General features: G+C 39.9%; 1 protein-coding gene across 1 annotated transcript in view; it reads right to left on the bottom strand.

Moving 5' to 3' along the window:
- Nucleotides 1-20,106, bottom strand: part of DGKH (diacylglycerol kinase eta) — an 800,492-nt gene that overhangs the window by 182,155 nt on the left and 598,231 nt on the right. Inside the window, 2 exon segments of the mRNA XM_053705494.1 lie at nucleotides 1,154-1,283; nucleotides 2,642-2,921. Of these exon segments, the coding sequence (XP_053561469.1) occupies nucleotides 1,154-1,283; nucleotides 2,642-2,921 (410 nt within the window).

Here is a 20,106-nt window from a genome sequence, read left to right as displayed (position 1 = left end):
CCCTCCTTATCTGGTGTTCCATGCAGATAAGGTGGTTTTACGTACTAAACCTGGTTTTCTTCCGAAAGTTGTTTCTAACAAAAACATTAACCAGGAGATTATCGTGCCTTCTCTGTGTCCGAAACCAGTTTGAAAGAAGGAACGTTTGTTGCACAATTTGGATGTTGTTCGCGCTCTAAAATTCTATTTAGATGCTACAAAGGATTTTAGACAAACATCTTCCTTGTTTGTTGTTTATTCAGGTAAAAGGAGAGGTCAAAAAGCAACTTCTACCTCTCTCTCTTTTTGGATTAAAAGCATCATCAGATTGGCTTACGAGACTGCCGGACGGCAGCCTCCCGAAAGAATCACAGCTCATTCCACTAGGGCTGTGGCTTCCACATGGGCCTTCAAGAACGAGGCTTCTGTTGATCAGATATGTAGGGCAGCGACTTGGTCTTCACTGCACACTTTTACCAAATTTTACAAGTTTGATACTTTTGCTTCTTCTGAGGCTATTTTTGGGAGAAAGGTTTTGCAAGCCGTGGTGCCTTCCATTTAGGTGACCTGATTTGCTCCCTCCCTTCATCCGTGTCCTAAAGCTTTGGTATTGGTTCCCACAAGTAAGGATGACGCCGTGGACCGGACACACCTATGTTGGAGAAAACAGAATTTATGTTTACCTGATAAATTTCTTTCTCCAACGGTGTGTCCGGTCCACGGCCCGCCCTGGTTTTTTTAATCAGGTCTGATAATTTATTTTCTTTAACTACAGTCACCACGGTACCATATGGTTTCTCCTATGCTAATATTCCTCCTTAACGTCGGTCGAATGACTGGGGTAGGCGGAGCCTAGGAGGGATCATGTGACCAGCTTTGCTGGGCTCTTTGCCATTTCCTGTTGGGGAAGAGAATATCCCACAAGTAAGGATGACGCCGTGGACCGGACACACCGTTGGAGAAAGAAATTTATCAGGTAAACATAAATTCTGTTTTTATGTGGGAGCTGCCCCTATTGGCCAGTGAGCAGTAGAGCCACATGTCTCAATTGTATATAATTACATACTTTTTAAACTGTTTTATATGACCTTTTTGCCAGTTTAACTGCTGCTCTTTAGTTTGCATGGTAGGACATTCTTGAGTGATAAGCCAGTTTAAACTAATTAATATTTACTTGCCTGACAATTCAGATTCTTTAGTGTCTTCATCCTTCTCCTCTTCTTTGGATTCTTCCATCTCCTTTCTGTATTCTTCACAGGACGGATTTTCTTGCTCTTCCGTATGAGCGTTCTGCTCATCCACAACTTAACAAGACGAAAAAGAAAAGTCAAAATTAAACTTTCATGATTCAGATAGGACATGCAATTTTAAACAACTTTCCAATTCACTTTATCATCAAATTTGCTTTGTTCTCTTGGTATTCTTTGTTGAAAGCTAAACCTAAGTAAGCTCATATGCTAATTTCTAAGCCCTTAAAGGCCGCCTCTTCTCTCAGGGGATTTTGATTTTTTACAGCTAGAGGGCGTTAGTTCGTGTGTGCCATATAGATAAACATTGTGCTTACGCCCGTGGAGTTACCTAGGAGTCACCACTGATTGATTGAGATAAGCGGGCAGTCTGCAGAGATATGGCAAAAAGTAACTTAAATGATGCTTACCTGATCATTTTCTTTTCTTCAGATGGAAAGAGTCCACAGCTGCATTCATTACTTTTGGGAATTCAGAACCTGGCCACCAGGAGGAGGCAAAGACACCCCAGCCAAAGGCTTAAATACCTCACCCACTTCCCTCATCCCCCAGTCATTCTGCTGAGGGAACAAGAAACAGTAGAAGAAATATCAGACGCCTCACAGAAAAATGCAGGCGGGGAGCTGTGGACTCTTTCCATCTGAAGAAAAGAAAATTATCAGGTAAGCACAATTTAAGTTTTTCTTCATAAATGGAAAGAGTCCACAGCTGCATTCATTAATTTTGGGAAAACAATACCCAAGCTATAGAGGACACTGAATGCAAATATGGGAGGGTACAAGAGGTGGCCCATTCTGAGGGCACCAGGCCATAAAACCTCTACCCAACAAAATCTTGCTTCGACTGAAGCCGAGAACAACTTTGAAAAAAAGGAAAAGGCCCAAGGACACTGACCCGCAAATAGTCCACAAGCCTTGCTAGAGACCTCAGGAACTAGAACCGCCTCCAAGAGACACCGTCATGTAAAACGCAGCTAATCCCCCATAAGGGACTCAAGGCGCTGCTCATTTTATCAACCTCGAAAGGAGGAAAGGCTGATTAGACCTCACTGGGGATCAAACTCCTGGGACGAAAGGCAAAGAATGACTGGGGGATGAGGGAAGTGGGGGAGGTATTTAAGTCTTTGGCTGGGGTGTCTTTGCCTCCTCCTGAATTCCCAAAAGTAATGAATGCAGCTGTGTACTCTTTCCATTTATGAAGAAAATATTAATATAAAGGTGTTATGCAAAACTGGGGAAAAGGCAATAAAGGGATTATCTATATTTTAAAAAAAAAAAACATTCTGGAGTAGACTTTCCTTTTAAAGTAGGTGAATAGCATTTAAGAAATAAACAAAAAATTGTAATGTACTTTACATTACTTTCGCATGCATTTCCTGTAATTTAACACCTTTTTTCTACGAAAGAAAGCCTCACCTTTTTCCGCTTGCTCAATGATCTGCCTAACCGCTTTCTTCAAGCTGTTTGCTCGCAGCATGAGTTGCTCTCTTGGTTTGAAGAGTTTTGGGGTGGAAGACATCGCTATGCTGTCTGATAAATTTTCCTTGCTTTCCGTTGAGGAATCCTCGCTAGAAAATTCTTCTTCAATTTCCTCCTCCACAATGGGTGGTGTGCAACGTGCTAGTAAGGGAGCAGCCTGGGCTTCTGCATGAAGAGTCTGAAGTAGGAGGTCCAACTTCTCATTTAACGTAGAGCACTGCAGAAACCAAAGTAATCAGTCTTTACAGAAGGTGACTTTACTTCTTACCAGATCAACATTTATTCAAGTTACATCTGCATAGCTGAAATTCGCTATTTGAGTTATTGAACTTGAAAGTGGTTTTCTACATTTTAAATAATTTGTTACATAGAAGAGGGAAATTTTTTTAACCGCCTGTGGCACTATTAAAAACAAGAAAAGTGTAGTTATCACTATTAAAAACGTTAGTCCCAAATACAGATCAAATAGCTGAAAAAGTTATGACAGCATTTAGCCTTATAATATAAAGTAATGTCAAATATTTTGATACCCAAAATACAAAGAAATTTCTATATATCGCTCGTATCCCTTGATAATACTCGCCAATGAGAGATCCCTCACTTTAGGTGGAATAGACAGAAAGTGACCACTCACCACATTTACACCTTCAAGATGGCTCCCTTGACTGACCCTATCCTTTCTTAGTGACTGTCCAGAAGAGGATAGTTTAACAAAGGAAAGGATCTCAGTGAGGGACATGTACACAAATTTCTGTATATTGGATCAAGGTATACCTCACTTTACAGCGCTTCCCTTTATAGTGTTTCGCTAATACAGCTCTTTGTGGAGTTGAAGTTCAACCTCCAAGGATTTTGAAACAGTGCTGTAATAATTGTGAAATTGCGAGAAAAGTGACTGGCACCATTTTGTTATGCGCAATTCACTCTGTTTACAGCATTACAGTGCAATCTGTGTCTCAGTGCTATAGTCTGGCAAATTGTACTACAGTAATTGTCACTATTTTACAGGTACAGTATTTATTAAATACTAATTGAATACTGTGCTGTGCTATTGCACCCCTAATATGTTAGTTCAAACATGTTTTCAAGTTTTTAACCTACTGGCAAGTGAAAAGAAAGCTAAAACCGTCTTTTTTCACTTTAAGGTGGTTTTCACTTTACAGCTGCGCTCCGGTCCCTAACCCGCTGTATGAGCGGGGTATACCTGTGTTCTAGATTTACATTCATTTTCTGTCTCTGACCCAATCACAAAAGATGTCATTCATTGGGAAGTATTATCTATATGAGCCAAGACAGCTATTTTAAATTAAATAGTATTTTAAAAATAGATGTAAACATAAAAATGTATAAAAAAAGATGAGCCAAAAAAAATCACAATATTAGTGGCATAGTGCCCTGATGAACCCGTGACACACACTTGCTGTGGGGTTGAAACGTGCGTTGGCACTGATGTGTAAAGGACTCCAGGAGGAAGTCGACTATCTCCTGGTTTTGTAATATCCCTGTGGTAAAAAGAAGTTTGACAGCTTTACTGTGGCTTAATAGCCTTGGATATATGTGTGCTACCTTCCCGGGCGCTGACAAGAGAGCGCTTTGCTACATTGTTTTGTTTGAACCTGATAAAGAGGAACTGTTTTGTGCAACTATCAGAAGCGCTGAGATGAGAGCATTTGCTGTAGCACCTCTATAGCACTTTAACAGGTGGGGATCGCTTATGGAACTCTCCTACACGCTATTATGAGAGCGTTTGTGGCAGTGCTGTTCTCAGTATTTGTTAGGAGGTATACATGAATGCGGTGAGGACCCGCTTGGTCGAGAGGATTTCCAGTACAGAAATAGTGTTACATCTTGGTATTGTTATTTGCCTGTCTACCTTGTGAAAACAGAATTTATGTTTACCTGATAAATTACTTTCTCCAACGGTGTGTCCGGTCCACGGCGTCATCCTTACTTGTGGGATATTCTCTTCCCCAACAGGAAATGGCAAAGAGCCCAGCAAAGCTGGTCACATGATCCCTCCTAGGCTCCGCCTACCCCAGTCATTCGACCGACGTTAAGGAGGAATATTTGCATAGGAGAAACCATATGATACCGTGGTGACTGTAGTTAAAGAAAATAAATTATCAGACCTGATTAAAAAACCAGGGCGGGCCGTGGACCGGACACACCGTTGGAGAAAGTAATTTATCAGGTAAAAATAAATTCTGTTTTCTCCAACATAGGTGTGTCCGGTCCACGGCGTCATCCTTACTTGTGGGAACCAATACCAAAGCTTTAGGACACGGATGAAGGGAGGGAGCAAATCAGGTCACCTAAATGGAAGGCACCACGGCTTGCAAAACCTTTCTCCCAAAAATAGCCTCAGAAGAAGCAAAAGTATCAAACTTGTAAAATTTGGTAAAAGTGTGCAGTGAAGACCAAGTCGCTGCCCTACATATCTGATCAACAGAAGCCTCGTTCTTGAAGGCCCATGTGGAAGCCACAGCCCTAGTGGAATGAGCTGTGATTCTGTCAGGAGGCTGCCGTCCGGCAGTCTCGTAAGCCAATCTGATGATGCTTTTAATCCAAAAAGAGAGAGAGGTAGAAGTTGCTTTTTGACCTCTCCTTTTACCAGAATAAACAACAAACAAGGAAGATGTTTGTCTAAAATCCTTTGTAGCATCTAAATAGAATTTTAGAGCGCGAACAACATCCAAATTGTGCAACAAACGTTCCTTCTTCGAAACTGGTTTCGGACACAAAGAAGGCACGACTATCTCCTGGTTAATGTTTTTGTTAGAAACAACTTTTGGAAGAAAACCAGGTTTAGTACGTAAAACCACCTTATCTGCATGGAACACCAGATAAGGAGGAGAACACTGCAGAGCAGATAATTCTGAAACTCTTCTAGCAGAAGAAATTGCAACCAAAAACAAAACTTTCCAAGATAATAACTTAATATCAACGGAATGTAAGGGTTCAAACGGAACCCCCTGAAGAACTGAAAGAACTAAGTTGAGACTCCAAGGAGGAGTCAAAGGTTTGTAAACAGGCTTGATTCTAACCAGAGCCTGAACAAAGGCTTGAACATCTGGCACAGCTGCCAGCTTTTTGTGAAGTAACACAGACAAGGCAGAAATCTGTCCCTTCAAGGAACTTGCAGATAATCCTTTCTCCAATCCTTCTTGAAGAAAGGATAGAATCTTAGGAATCTTTACCTTGTCCCAAGGGAATCCTTTAGATTCACACCAACAGATATATTTTTTCCATATTTTGTGGTAAATTTTTCTAGTTACAGGCTTTCTGGCCTGAACAAGAGTATCAATAACAGAATCTGAGAACCCTCGTTTTGATAAGATCAAGCGTTCAATCTCCAAGCAGTCAGCTGGAGTGAGACCAGATTCGGATGTTCGAACGGACCTTGAACAAGAAGGTCTCGTCTCAAAGGTAGCTTCCATGGTGGAGCCGATGACATATTCACCAGATCTGCATACCAAGTCCTGCGTGGCCACGCAGGAGCTATCAAGATCACCGACGCCCTCTCCTGATTGATCCTGGCTACCAGCCTGGGGATGAGAGGAAACGGCGGGAATACATAAGCTAGTTTGAAGGTCCAAGGTGCTACTAGTGCATCTACTAGAGTCGCCTTGGGATCCCTGGATCTGGACCCGTAGCAAGGAACCTTGAAGTTCTGACGAGAGGCCATCAGATCCATGTCTGGAATGCCCCACAGTTGAGTAATTTGGGCAAAGATTTCCGGATGGAGTTCCCACTCCCCCGGATGTAATGTCTGACGACTCAGAAAATCCGCTTCCCAATTTTCCACTCCTGGGATGTGGATTGCAGACAGGTGGCAGGAGTGAGTCTCCGCCCATTGAATGATTTTGGTCACTTCTTCCATCGCCAGGGAACTCCTTGTTCCCCCCTGATGGTTGATGTACGCAACAGTCGTCATGTTGTCTGATTGAAACCGTATGAACTTGGCCTTTGCTAGCTGAGGCCAAGCCTTGAGAGCATTGAATATCGCTCTCAGTTCCAGAATATTTATCGGTAGAAGAGATTCTTCCCGAGACCAAAGACCCTGAGCTTTCAGGGATCCCCAGACCGCGCCCCAGCCCATCAGACTGGCGTCGGTCGTGACAATGACCCACTCTGGTCTGCGGAAGGTCATCCCTTGTGACAGGTTGTCCAGGGACAGCCACCAACGGAGTGAGTCTCTGGTCCTCTGATTTACTTGTATCTTCGGAGACAAGTCTGTATAGTCCCCATTCCACTGACTGAGCATGCACAGTTGTAATGGTCTTAGATGAATGCGCGCAAAAGGAACTATGTCCATTGCCGCTACCATCAAACCTATTACTTCCATGCACTGCGCTATGGAAGGAAGAGGAACGGAATGAAGTGTTTGACAAGAGTTTAGAAGTTTTGTTTTTCTGGCCTCTGTCAGAAAAATCCTCATTTCTAAGGAGTCTATTATTGTTCCCAAGAAGGGAACCCTTGTCGACGGAGATAGAGAACTCTTTTCCATCCGTGAGATCTGAGAAAGGCCAGGACTATGTCCGTGTGAGCCTTTGCTTGAGGAAGGGACGACGCTTGAATCAGAATGTCGTCCAAGTAAGGTACTACTGCAATGCCCCTTGGTCTTAGCACCGCTAGAAGGGACCCTAGTACCTTTGTGAAAATCCTTGGAGCAGTGGCTAATCCGAAAGGAAGCGCCACGAACTGGTAATGCTTGTCCAGGAATGCGAACCTTAGGAACCGATGATGTACCTTGTGGATAGGAATATGTAGATACGCATCCTTTAAATCCACCGTGGTCATGAATTGACCTTCCTGGATAGAAGGAAGAATTGTTCGAATGGTTTCCATTTTGAACGATGGAACCTTGAGAAACTTGTTTAAGATCTTGAGATCTAAGATTGGTCTGAACGTTCCCTCTTTTTTGGGAACTATGAACAGATTGGAGTAGAACCCCATCCCTTGTTCTCCTAATGGAACAGGATGAATCACTCCCATTTTTAACAGGTCTTCTACACAATGTAAGAATGCCTGTCTCTTTATGTGGTCTGAAGACAATTGAGACCTGTGGAACCTCCCCCTTGGGGGAAGTCCCTTGAATTCCAGAAGATAACCTTGGGAGACTATTTCTAGTGCCCAAGGATCCAGAACATCTCTTGCCCAAGCCTGAGCGAAGAGAGAGAGTCTGCCCCCCACCAGATCCGGTCCCGGATCGGGGGCCAACATTTCATGCTGTCTTGGTAGCAGTGGCAGGTTTCTTGGCCTGCTTTCCCTTATTCCAGCCTTGCATTGGTCTCCAGACTGGCTTGGCTTGAGAAGTATTACCCTCTTGCTTAGAGGACGTAGCACTTGTGGCTGGTCCGTTTCTACGAAAGGGACGAAAATTAGGTTTATTTTTGGCCTTGAAAGACCTATCCTGAGGAAGGGCGTGGCCCTTACCCCCAGTGATATCAGAGATAATCTCTTTCAAGTCAGGGCCAAACAGCGTTTTCCCCTTGAAAGGAATGTTAAGGAGTTTGTTCTTGGAAGACGCATCCGCTGACCAAGATTTCAACCAAAGCATTCTGCGCGCCACAATAGCAAACCCAGAATTCTTCGCCGCTAACCTAGCCAATTGCAAAGTGGCGTCTAGGGTGAAAGAATTAGCCAATTTGAGAGCACGGATTCTGTCCATAATCTCCTCATAAGGAGGAGAATCACTATCGATCGCCTTTACTAGCTCATCGAACCAGAAACACGCGGCTGTAGTGACAGGGACAATGCATGAAATTGGTTGTAGAAGGTAACCTTGCTGAACAAACATCTTTTTAAGCAAACCTTCTATTTTTTTATCCATAGGATCTTTGAAAGCACAACTATCTTCTATGGGTATAGTGGTGCGTTTGTTTAAAGTAGAAACCGCTCCCTCGACCTTGGGGACAGTCTGCCATAAGTCCTTTCTGGGGTCGACCATAGGAAACAATTTTTTTAAATATGGGGGGAGGGACGAAAGGTATACCGGGCCTTTCCCATTCTTTATTTACAATGTCCACCACCCGCTTGGGTATAGGAAAAGCTTCTGGGAGCCCCGGGACCTCTAGGAACTTGTCCATTTTACATAGTTTCTCTGGGATGATCAAATTCTCACAATCATCCAGAGTGGATAATACCTCCTTAAGCAGAGCGCGGAGATGTTCCAACTTAAATTTAAATGTAATCACATCGGGTTCAGCTTGTTGAGAAATTTTCCCTGAATCTGAAATTTCTCCTTCAGACAAAACCTCCCTGGCCCCCTCAGACTGGTGTAGGGGCATTTCAGAACCATTATCATCAGCGTCCTCATGCTCTTCAGTATCTAAAACAGAGCAGTCGCGCTTACGCTGATAAGTGGGCATTTTGGCTAAAATGTTTTTGATAGAATTATCCATTACAGCCGTTAATTGTTGCATAGTAAGGAGTATTGGCGCGCTAGATGTACTAGGGGCCTCCTGAGTGGGCAAGACTCGTGTAGACGAAGGAGGGAATGATGCAGTACCATGCTTACTCCCCTCACTTGAGGAATCATCTTGGGCATCATTTTCAGTGTCACATAAATCACATTTATTTAAATGAGAAGGAACCTTGGCTTCCCCACATTCAGAACACAGTCTATCTGGTAGTTCAGACATGTTAAACAGGCATAAACTTGATAACAAAGTACAAAAAACGTTTTAAAATAAAACCGTTACTGTCACTTTAAATTTTAAACTGAACACACTTTATTACTGCAATTGCGAAAAAGTATGAAGGAATTGTTCAAAATTCACCAAAATTTCACCACAGTGTCTTAAAGCCTTAAAAGTATTGCACACCAAATTTGGAAGCTTTAACCCTTAAAATAACGGAACCGGAGCCGTTTTTAACTTTAACCCCTTTACAGTCCCTGGTATCTGCTTTGCTGAGACCCAACCAAGCCCAAAGGGGAATACGATACCAAATGACGCCTTCAGAAAGTCTTTTCTATGTATCAGAGCTCCTCACACATGCGACTGCATGTCATGCTTCTCAAAAACAAGTGCGCAATACCGGCGCGAAAATGAGGCTCTGCCTATGATTAGGGAAAGCCCCTAGAGAATAAGGTGTCTAAAACAGTGCCTGCCGATATTATTTTACAAAAATACCCAGATTAAATGATTCCTCAAGGCTAAATATGTGTAATATATGAATCGATTTAGCCCAGAAAATGTCTACAGTCTTAATAAGCCCTTGTGAAGCCCTTATTTACTGTCTGAATAAAAATGGCTTACCGGATCCCATAGGGAAAATGACAGCTTCCAGCATTACATCGTCTTGTTAGAATGTGTCATACCTCAAGCAGCAAAAGACTGCTCACTGTTCCCCCAACTGAAGTTAATTCCTCTCAACAGTCCTGTGTGGAACAGCCATGGATTTTAGTAACGGTTGCTAAAATCATTTTCCTCTTACAAACAGAAATCTTCATCTCTTTTCTGTTTCAGAGTAAATAGTACATACCAGCACTATTTTAAAATAACAAACTCTTGATTGAATAATAAAAACTACAGTTAAACACTAAAAAACTCTAAGCCATCTCCGTGGAGATGTTGCCTGTACAACGGCAAAGAGAATGAATGGGGTAGGCGGAGCCTAGGAGGGATCATGTGACCAGCTTTGCTGGGCTCTTTGCCATTTCCTGTTGGGGAAGAGAATATCCCACAAGTAAGGATGACGCCGTGGACCGGACACACCTATGTTGGAGAAAGCCCTGGTTCTTTCACTTCGGCTACTTGCCGTTACAGCTGGTGTCTCTACGACCTATGAGGATCAATCTATGTCCATAGAACCAATCACAGACCGATGATGGTTACACCACCCCCCTGAAGGTGAAGTCACACGCTCTGAAATCGCCACACACGAAATCGAGCAGGCTGTTTGAAACATATTAGCAAGACACCTAAGATAAGTGCTTATATTATTGCCACAGTTCTAAAGGCTTGTTACTTACGACCCAGTGAGCAGCAGGAATTGCTGCGGTCGTTTTCTTCATTCACCTATGACTTTCTTTGTGATTCGGTTTTTTGACATTTCAGCACAGTGATATACCGATCACGATTTGCCTGATATAAGGGACAGGGAATGATTGTTACCAGCCATTATTATTGTGTATCATTTCACTTAACATAGTTGGCATGTTTGCTCTCCCATGTCTAATTGTCTTGTCTGTTTAGATAGGTTGTATAATTAGATATATTATAGTGCTGCATACATATGCTTAGGAAGTTAGTATCATCGCCATGCTATTTATTACCACAGGCTTTTTGTATGTATAAATATAGAATGGAAAAGAAGGCGCCACCATAGTGTACGATCAATGGATACAGACAAGCTTCAGATGCGCATGAAAAACTGGTACTTACAAGCTCCTTGACACTTGAGAAGTGTCACAAACGCCTTCTGGAACTTTATGAGTCATCCAGCTAACTCCCACCACCGTCCTTGTTGACCCGTTCTATGGGGTATTCAGATGGATGCCGGATAACTTGCTCTCCCGATAACAATCTGCTTACTCAGGATACAATCTTTAGTTGGAGATAGCCAAACCCGGTCGGCTCTTGTGTGCAGTTAGGACCGTATAGTGCCGTAAACAGCAAACTCCAAAATATATGTACAAAACTGCTACAATTTAATAAAATAAAGTTTGTGGATCCAACGTCTTATAAAACTTGACTTTATTTTATAATATAACACAACGTTTCTCGGTCTTGAATGACCGTTTCATCAGGTGTATAACGTATACACCTGATGAAACGGTCATTCAAGACCGAGAAACGTTGTGTTATATTATAAAATAAAGTCAAGTTTTATAAGACGTTGGATCCACGAACTTTATTTTATTAAATTGTAGCAGTTTTGTACATATATTTTGGAGTTTGCTGTTTACGGCACTATACGGTCCTAACTGCACACAAGAGCCGACCGGGTTTGGCTATCTCCAACTAAAGATTGTATCCTGAGTAAGCAGATTGTTATCGGGAGAGCAAGTTATCCGGCATCCATCTTGTCAGAGTATATGAATATTATGATGAATATTACATATGTGTACATATATATATATATGTATATTTTATACACTGTATATGTTAGATGAGACCTCAGGATTAATTGAACATGAGTTTGTTGAACACAGATTCTAATACATGTCTATCAGGATTGACGATCAGTAAAGCCTTTTTGAAGCACGACCCCTGTAGTGTAAAACACACAAACATTTCTTTTCTAAAGGAAATAGCTCAGTGACCCTATTCATTTGACTATATATGCAGATTTTTATAACTTCAGAACATTTGGTGAGGTGAGAAAAGAATGTGTTCAAGGACCCCTTTGGAATTTGACACGTGTGATACAACAGTTCTATCTCACTGAATCTCAATTTGAAGACGTACTGCAAAACCCCCATCTTGGGGGAAGGTGACACAAATAAAATTAAATACATTTTGCAAGGGGAACAATGCCAGTTTTCCATGTATGTTTAGAATGGTTCATGATATATATATTGAAATTAAGCACATTGTATTAAATAGATAATTGCTGCAGGGGATATTTATATAGGAAATAAATTCAGATATACATAGAAATGATATATATGTTTTGAAAACATAAAAGATCTTACTTAGCCTCTGTGTTTTTAAGAATATAAATAAATACTTATGGACCATACATATTAATGCTTGGATCATCTCTAATAATTATTTCTATTTTTATTGCAGACAACCATTGGTCATGAGCATCAATCTATGCACTTAGAAAGAGACGGAATGCCGCATGAAATGAATTAAGTCATATCATACAAACGTGCAAATAAATGTTTATAAAGTTTCACATACATCTTTTAAAATATAGTGAGATGAAAATATGGAAGTTACTTTGATGTGATATGACTATGAGATATATATTTGATGTGATATAACTATGAAATATAAGTTATTTTAATATAATGCTAGATGTATTTGATGTTTCATATCAAAATGATCAGAAAATTAATTAAGATATAACTTATCCAAAACAAATATTGTGAATAGTTGTTGCAGTAAATTATGATAAAATGAATAACCATTTCATAGAAATAGTGATTTAAGTTGTTTCAAATGTTGCTGTGTCTGTTTGTGATGCCACCCGGTGTTTCCACAAGAGAACTACAGCCAGAAAGATTTTTGGCTGTTGGAAATGGGATATCCAGTTATCCAATAGAGGGACAAGGTTTCGAAGGGCCATCCATATTTCACACCAATGATTACAATATATAGTGTATACAGAAGGAAAAAAGGGGACTGGCTACAGTTTTTGAACTGACTGAAACTGTTTTGCGTGGGACACAGTCAAACTACAAAAACAAAGTGGGCCATATTTCTCCTATTCCATTGCAATTACACTTATTTTATATGAGGTGTGAATTGGATCTGTTGCAAAACATTGGGAACTGGATTGCTGTTTATTTGGGTGATGTATACAAGTTTTTTTTGTAAGATAAGTCATATGCATAGCCTTTACAGTTAATAGATTTAAAGAGCAGATTATACTTTTAATCTGTATCTGATTTGCTAGGTAAATCATCTGTGCAAGTTCTGATGTTGTAAGTTAATTCTGTATTAGGATAAATTGCAGTTAAATAGCAGAATATATATATTATCCTATTGTTTTATAAACACTGTTTAGAATTGTATTGCTTGGATGTTAAAGGTTTTTAGTCCCATTGTGTTAAATAAATAAAAGGCTGAATTGTGAAGATATATCTTTCTGGGTTTTGTAAGAAGAATAGCATATCTTAAGAGTTGGTTTTAACGCATATAAATTTTGTTTCATTTCCTTTTATTGCAAATATACTTCAATATGTTTATGGATATTAACTAAATAAAAGAATTCAGATATTTATATTAATTGTATGGTCTAGTAGGTGCATGGTTGATAAGGGTTTCTATTTCTTTGTATTGTGTTTATAACCCTGCCATAAACTTATATATATTATTTGGATAGCACTGCTAAGATTTTCATAAATATACTGACATAATAATTGGAGGCACTGTTCTGAGATTTATTAATATTCCATCATATTTGATATAATATATTTGTAAGTAAATAGAAATTATTATAAAAGAGAGAAAAAGTTTCATATTTCGATATTAATATTTTGAAGATATAATTTTTGAAGAGTTGAAATATTGATTTTCATATTTCGAGATTGATATTAATATCTTGAAATATTATTAAAGATTAATTTTGAAAAATTAATAAAAATATTAATTTTTCATATTTAAAAATTAATCAAAATATTAATTTTTCATATTTTAAAGTTAATCAAAAATATTAATTTTTCATATTTCGAAATATTAATTTTTCATATTTCAAAATTAATAATTTTTTTTTTTTTTTTTTTAAATATAAAATTTTTCCTTCTCTCTTTTTATTGGCAAAAATTGTATTAGCGTTTTAGTTAAATAAATACTAAACCAATATAATAATGTCTGTAGCCAGAAGTGACTCATTTAATTCTATACATAGCAATGAAATTGGTCCCATAACCATACCTATTACTAAAGGTCAGGTCCTTAAGAAAGATATCTTAAGTTACCTTAAAGGGAAGTTTAATATTGCGGGTGAATTAAATGATTTTATGGATACGCTTGAAACTAGGGCTAAAAATATTACCGTTAATAATAATATGTGGAATGAAGAGAATGAATTCTTCCAGGAATTATTAATGATTAATCAATGCAAAGCTCCCATAAAGCGAGACGAACTAATACTAAAATCCTGGCCCCTTTTAATATGCATAATTGACGAAATGTCGTTTTGTGTCACAGACAAACGATTGCAAATACAGGAGCTAGAAAATAGTATTCGTTCCTCACGCAGACGCGAAGAGGGTTTAAAAATAGCCAAAAATAAAATGGATGAATTTGCCCAAAACCTAGCCACCTTAGATAAGCACAATATGAACTTAATCGCGCAGATACAAGATTTAAATGAACAGCTTGCGCAAAGCCAGAGAGAGAATTAAGCGATTTAAAAAGGTCATATCGCCATAATGAAAACCCCTATATTAGCAGTGAGAATAATACAGATAATGCTAACTCCTTTAGCGAACGCGTCAGGGACGAGGTACGAAAATATATAGAACAACATAGACAAATGACCCCTAACGGGTCAGAAGTAGATTTCCCAAATAGACAATCCCCTCAGGATGTAAATCCAGAGGATAGCTGTAGCGCAGCTGATGCGGGGGAGGGAAACTCTAACAGAGAATCCCAAAATAAGTCTGATAAAGTCTATGATTCCCATAAAATAATCACCTTCGTACAACGCGCAGTACCTATATTCTCCAATAAGGGAACAACATCTGTAATTGATCATTTACAGGCTTTTGAAAATGCGTTAGCTATAATGAATGTTACAAGTGAGAAATTGAAAATTGAATTTCTGCCTTGGGTATTTGACAGTAAGCATCACAAATTCTTTGTTTCACTAAAGGATATGAATATTCATTCCTGGAATGGGGTAAAACAACAATGCAGAAAAGAATTCGGGCAATATCGCACTAAAACTGCCGCGAAAATAGCGGTATATGGTTTAAAGTGTCGTGCAAATCAGAGTCCAGTCGAATTCCTTTCTGTATTGAAAAATGCGTACAGTATGGCTGAAGATAATCCCAGATTTGATGGCTCAGAATTTGTAAATTTATTTTTTGAAGCATTGCCTACACCCATCAAAATCAACTTAGCTAGAGATTTTGATGAGGACTGCTCACTGGAATGGCTGATCAAAGAGAGTACGAAGTTATACTCTATTCAGCAGTCCAGTGAGCAGGGGGTTAAAAAGGAGTCAAAACCCAAAATTGTGGCAGAAACTAGGGTGTCACCTAGCCCCCTCAATTTGGAGTCTAACAAGAGGACTTATGCAGAGGTGGCCAGTCAAAACAGGCCATCTCCACAGAGGTTTAATTCTGCCCCTCCCCCTACACAGGTTGAGGCGCAGGGAGACTATAACCAAAGTGGGGGACATAATCAGGTGAATAATTACTCACAAAGAGAATACTCACCAAATAATTGGTATCCGCGCAAGGGTAGATACAATAGACGGCGAAGATATTCTCAGGGTAACCAGACACCCCAGGTATATAATGCTCCCCAAAGTACTAATGCTGAACAAGCTGAACCCCAGGGGCAACCACGCCAGAATAGAAATAGTGGCCCTGATTCTGAGGGAACCCAATGGTCCAGGAATCAGTACAATGGGGCACCAAGAGATAGGCCCAGGGGTAGAAGTAACTTGTACAATCAGGTAGATATGCTGTTTACCCAATTAAATCGGTTGAGCGAACAAATCGCTAATATTAGTCAAAAATCTACGGCTCAGCAACTGAACAATACTTTTTTAGGGGTACAGCCAGTGGTCAGCAGTGGACCACAGGCACAGTCATAAATACTGCAGTATCACCTGAAGGGGAGGGGAGAGATATACAAAATGTAGTAATAAATATCAATGATACTAATCATGTTATCTCCCCACAGACCGGAAACGGACAAATTAGCTGTGACAATGAGCGACATCAGCCGGGAAAAATTAACCAAACTTTTCCTCTGCAGTGTTCTCTTAACATTATTTCCACAGATGCAGTACACAAGAACCCAGCTGACCTTGTCATAGGGGAAACAGGTAGGTATGAAATTTCCTCTGCATCGAATGACACAGCGGATCCAGGTAAAACGTGGCGAAGCCCACAGATGTACAATAATGCAAATTTTATGTGTGAAATGATAGAAACTGCAGGAAGATATTATGTACTAGTTGAGCTGCAAGATTCAGTTTCCAACCCTATCAGGGGATTAATTGACACTGGGTCACAGGCAACTATCTTATCCCACAGGTACTACACACAGCTAAATGAGCTAACACCCCACAAACCCAAAATAAGAGAATTTGACGGTTCTCTAATAGGTGTTGGGGGTGACTCCCTAAAAGTCTACGGTACTGCCTGGTTAAAATTTAAATTGGGGAACAGGGTCATAAGACACCCTGTCATTATAGTGGATCTGCCAACTGATCGTTTAATTATTGGTAGTGATCTCCTGAAACGATTAAACACCATAATTGATTGCATAAATAATGTAATTTGGTCGCAAGTTAAACGGCCTATCAATTATGAAAAATCTGGTATATCTCGCACCCGACATAGCTGTCACGTGGTGGAAGAGAAACCAGATGCTGTGGAGATTCATTTCAGGAATAACTCTACACCTGAAATCACTATTCTACAAATAGATGATCAGACTCCTTTTAGTGGCTCTGATGGTAATACTTTTAAAATATCGCCTGGAAAGATAGCGAATATTTCCCTAGAATGCGATGTATTAACCATATCACTCCACAAGGGGGATCATAAAATCCCTAAGGGGGGAGGCCACACTCAATACCTCACAGGGATTGAGAGAGTTAAAGAGGATCTATTTATCCCTATACAAGTGCATGACCTTGGTAAAACCGAGTATGCTAAAATAAACTTAAAACAGGAAGCTAGCTATATAAGCGAAGGTTTATTAACGCAAATAGCTGAACCTAAAGTGATTAAATATCTTTCTCCCCAAGACCACAGTGTCAACGGCCTGGATGACAGGTCTGAAAGCTATAACATCACAGCTAAGTGCTTATTATCTATCTCTATTGGTAATAAGTCAGTGAAGCACCTGTTTTTAGTTTTAAATACTCCCCATAATCAAATATACATTGGCAATGATATCTTACATAGATATGCCATACAAATAGATCTGATTAATTATTGCCTTTGGAGCAGGTTAAAGGGGGACCCTGAAGTATTTCAGTATGAAAATGCAGCCCTAAAATCAAACCAGCAATTGCCATATGCTGTGAATATGCAGGTATCTAGCGATGTTATAATTCCTGCTGGGGCTGATAAATTTATTTTACCCTTACAGGTAAAGAGAGGTCAGAAATTAAAAACTTCTGAAACACTGATTTGCCTCTCCCATAGAATACAAAATCTGGGTGTCACAGTAACCTACACTCCTATGGTGAATATTGGAACTGTTCCAATACATATTGTTGTGCATAACATGACCCCACAGGATATAACATTATCCAAGGGAACTACCATAGGATATGCACTGGAATCAAGTTATTACACTTTTGGATTCCAGAATAATGTAATTGGGCTAATACCTGAAGGATACCTAACTGAAGAACAATTAATAGAACAATCCTTTGCATCCATGCCAGAGGGTCTATTTAATGTTCAATCTATTTATCCCTTCAGCTCAGAGGAAGGCATCTGTAAAATTGAAGAAGCCTCTCTAGTGCTTGATCAGCCAATCAAACAGCAAGATTACCCCAATACCCAGAATCATGGGAGCAATGTAAATTATAATCAAGGGGATCTCACCTCTAGACTGGAAGAAGCCTATGAAATAGGACAGCCTGAAATATTTCCAGGATTTCAGCAAATAGTCGAAGAGCAAATATCCTTAGCTAATGGCTGTTCCAGCGATGACGAACGCCAACAGCTGCGAGAACTCCTAATGGAATACAAGGATATTTTCGCTAAGGATTCTTATGACTGTGGTACTACAGACTTGCACATTGCAAGAATACAAACAGATCCTAATGCGCCACCTGTATTTGTCAAACAATACAGACTTCCCTTAGCCTCATATGATTCTCTTGCAGAGATCATAAGGAATTTGGAAGAAAGAGGTATTATCAGACAGGTGCACAGCTCTTATAATAATCCTATTCTAGGTGTTCTTAAGCCCAATGGACAATGGCGTTTGTGTGCTGACTTAAGACAGCTAAACAAACGAGTATACATGTCTGGCTGGCCTGTACCATACATTGACCAGTGCCTAGCACAAATGCAAGGATCCAAAATATTCACTGCCATTGATTGTGCACAGGGATATTGGACCATAAAGGTACATGAAGAGGACCAATATAAGCTAGCATTCTCCTTCCAAAAGGTCCAATATGCATTTCAAAGACTTCCTTTTGGATACATAAATTCTGGACATGAATTTGCTGTATTCATGCATAAGGCTATGCCTGATGCACTGGAAAGGGGGACCTTATCTTATGTTGATGATGTTTTAATCAAAAGCACAGACTTTGAAAAACACATCGCAGAGCTTAAACACGTCCTCAGCCAACTTAAAAGGGCAGGTGTCAAATTATCCCTGCAAAAAGCTCAATGGTGCCGCACTCGTGTAAACTTCTTGGGACATGAAGTTACCTCTGAAGGATTAAATCCCCAAAAGAAAAAGGTGGAAGCTATAGTGAATTCTAAAAACCCAACTAACTTAAAGGAATTGAGATCATTCCTGGGTATGACAAATTATTCTCGCAAATTCATTGATAATTATGCGGAATTAGCTAAACCACTACTGCTTCTTCTGAAGAAAGATGTGAAATGGCACTGGAGTGAGTCTCAAGAGACAGCCATCAGAGAGCTGAAGAGAAAACTCACTCAAGCACCTTGCTTAGCGTACCCTGAAGGTGGCAAACCTTTCTTCTTAGAGACAGGTTACACAGATATAAGCATGGGTGCTGTGTTATACCAAAAGCATGATAATTTGAACAAAGCCATTGCTTATGCGAGCAAAAATCTATCCCCAGTAGAAATAAAATTTAGCGATTGCGAAAAAGCCCTCTTATCTACTGTATGGGCTCTACAAAATTTCCGCAGCTATATACAGGGCGAGAAAATAATTGTAGAAACGGCCCACCAACCTTTGCTATATTTGCAAAGTGAGAGAATAAGAGATGGGAATTTGTCTAATAGCCGCATAACAGCGTGGACTCTTTCCTTACAAGGCTGGCCACTAGAAATCCGCTACAAGCAGAATAAAAAGAATCCAGTCGCACAAGGGCTTGCTGAGCTCCACGACTGTACTGCTAGAGATCCTGGGGAAGAATTATCAGAAGATGATTTTCTGGAGGAACAATTGCTTTCCCCATATAAAATATACAATGAGGACCATTGTCAAACACTACCTTGGGTGTATGTTGATGGTTGTTCTTACCATGCCACTATTGATAATGAGCGCAGATTAGTCGCTGGCATTGGTATAACTGGGGCAAATGGATTCCCAAATATATCTATAGGTTTCAATATTGGACCAAGATCCAGTCAGGTTGCAGAACTAACTGCTGTTTTCAAAGCCGTTGAAATGGCTATTGAACATGGTATTCATGAATTTGTGATCATAACTGACTCAAATTATGTGCGTGACAGTTTTGTTGAATACCTGCCAACTTGGAAAAGAAATGGCATGCAGAAAAGCAATAGCAAACCAGTCAAGCATGGCAAGTTGTTCTGCGAGATTGATAATCTGGTAGTATCCAATGACTTAACCATACACTGGAAA

Source organism: Bombina bombina, chromosome 3, assembly GCF_027579735.1.
Source record: "Bombina bombina isolate aBomBom1 chromosome 3, aBomBom1.pri, whole genome shotgun sequence".
Lineage (NCBI taxonomy): Eukaryota > Metazoa > Chordata > Amphibia > Anura > Bombinatoridae > Bombina > Bombina bombina.
Note: the sequence above shows the minus strand (reverse complement) of the source record. Positions and strands in the feature narration are given on the sequence as shown.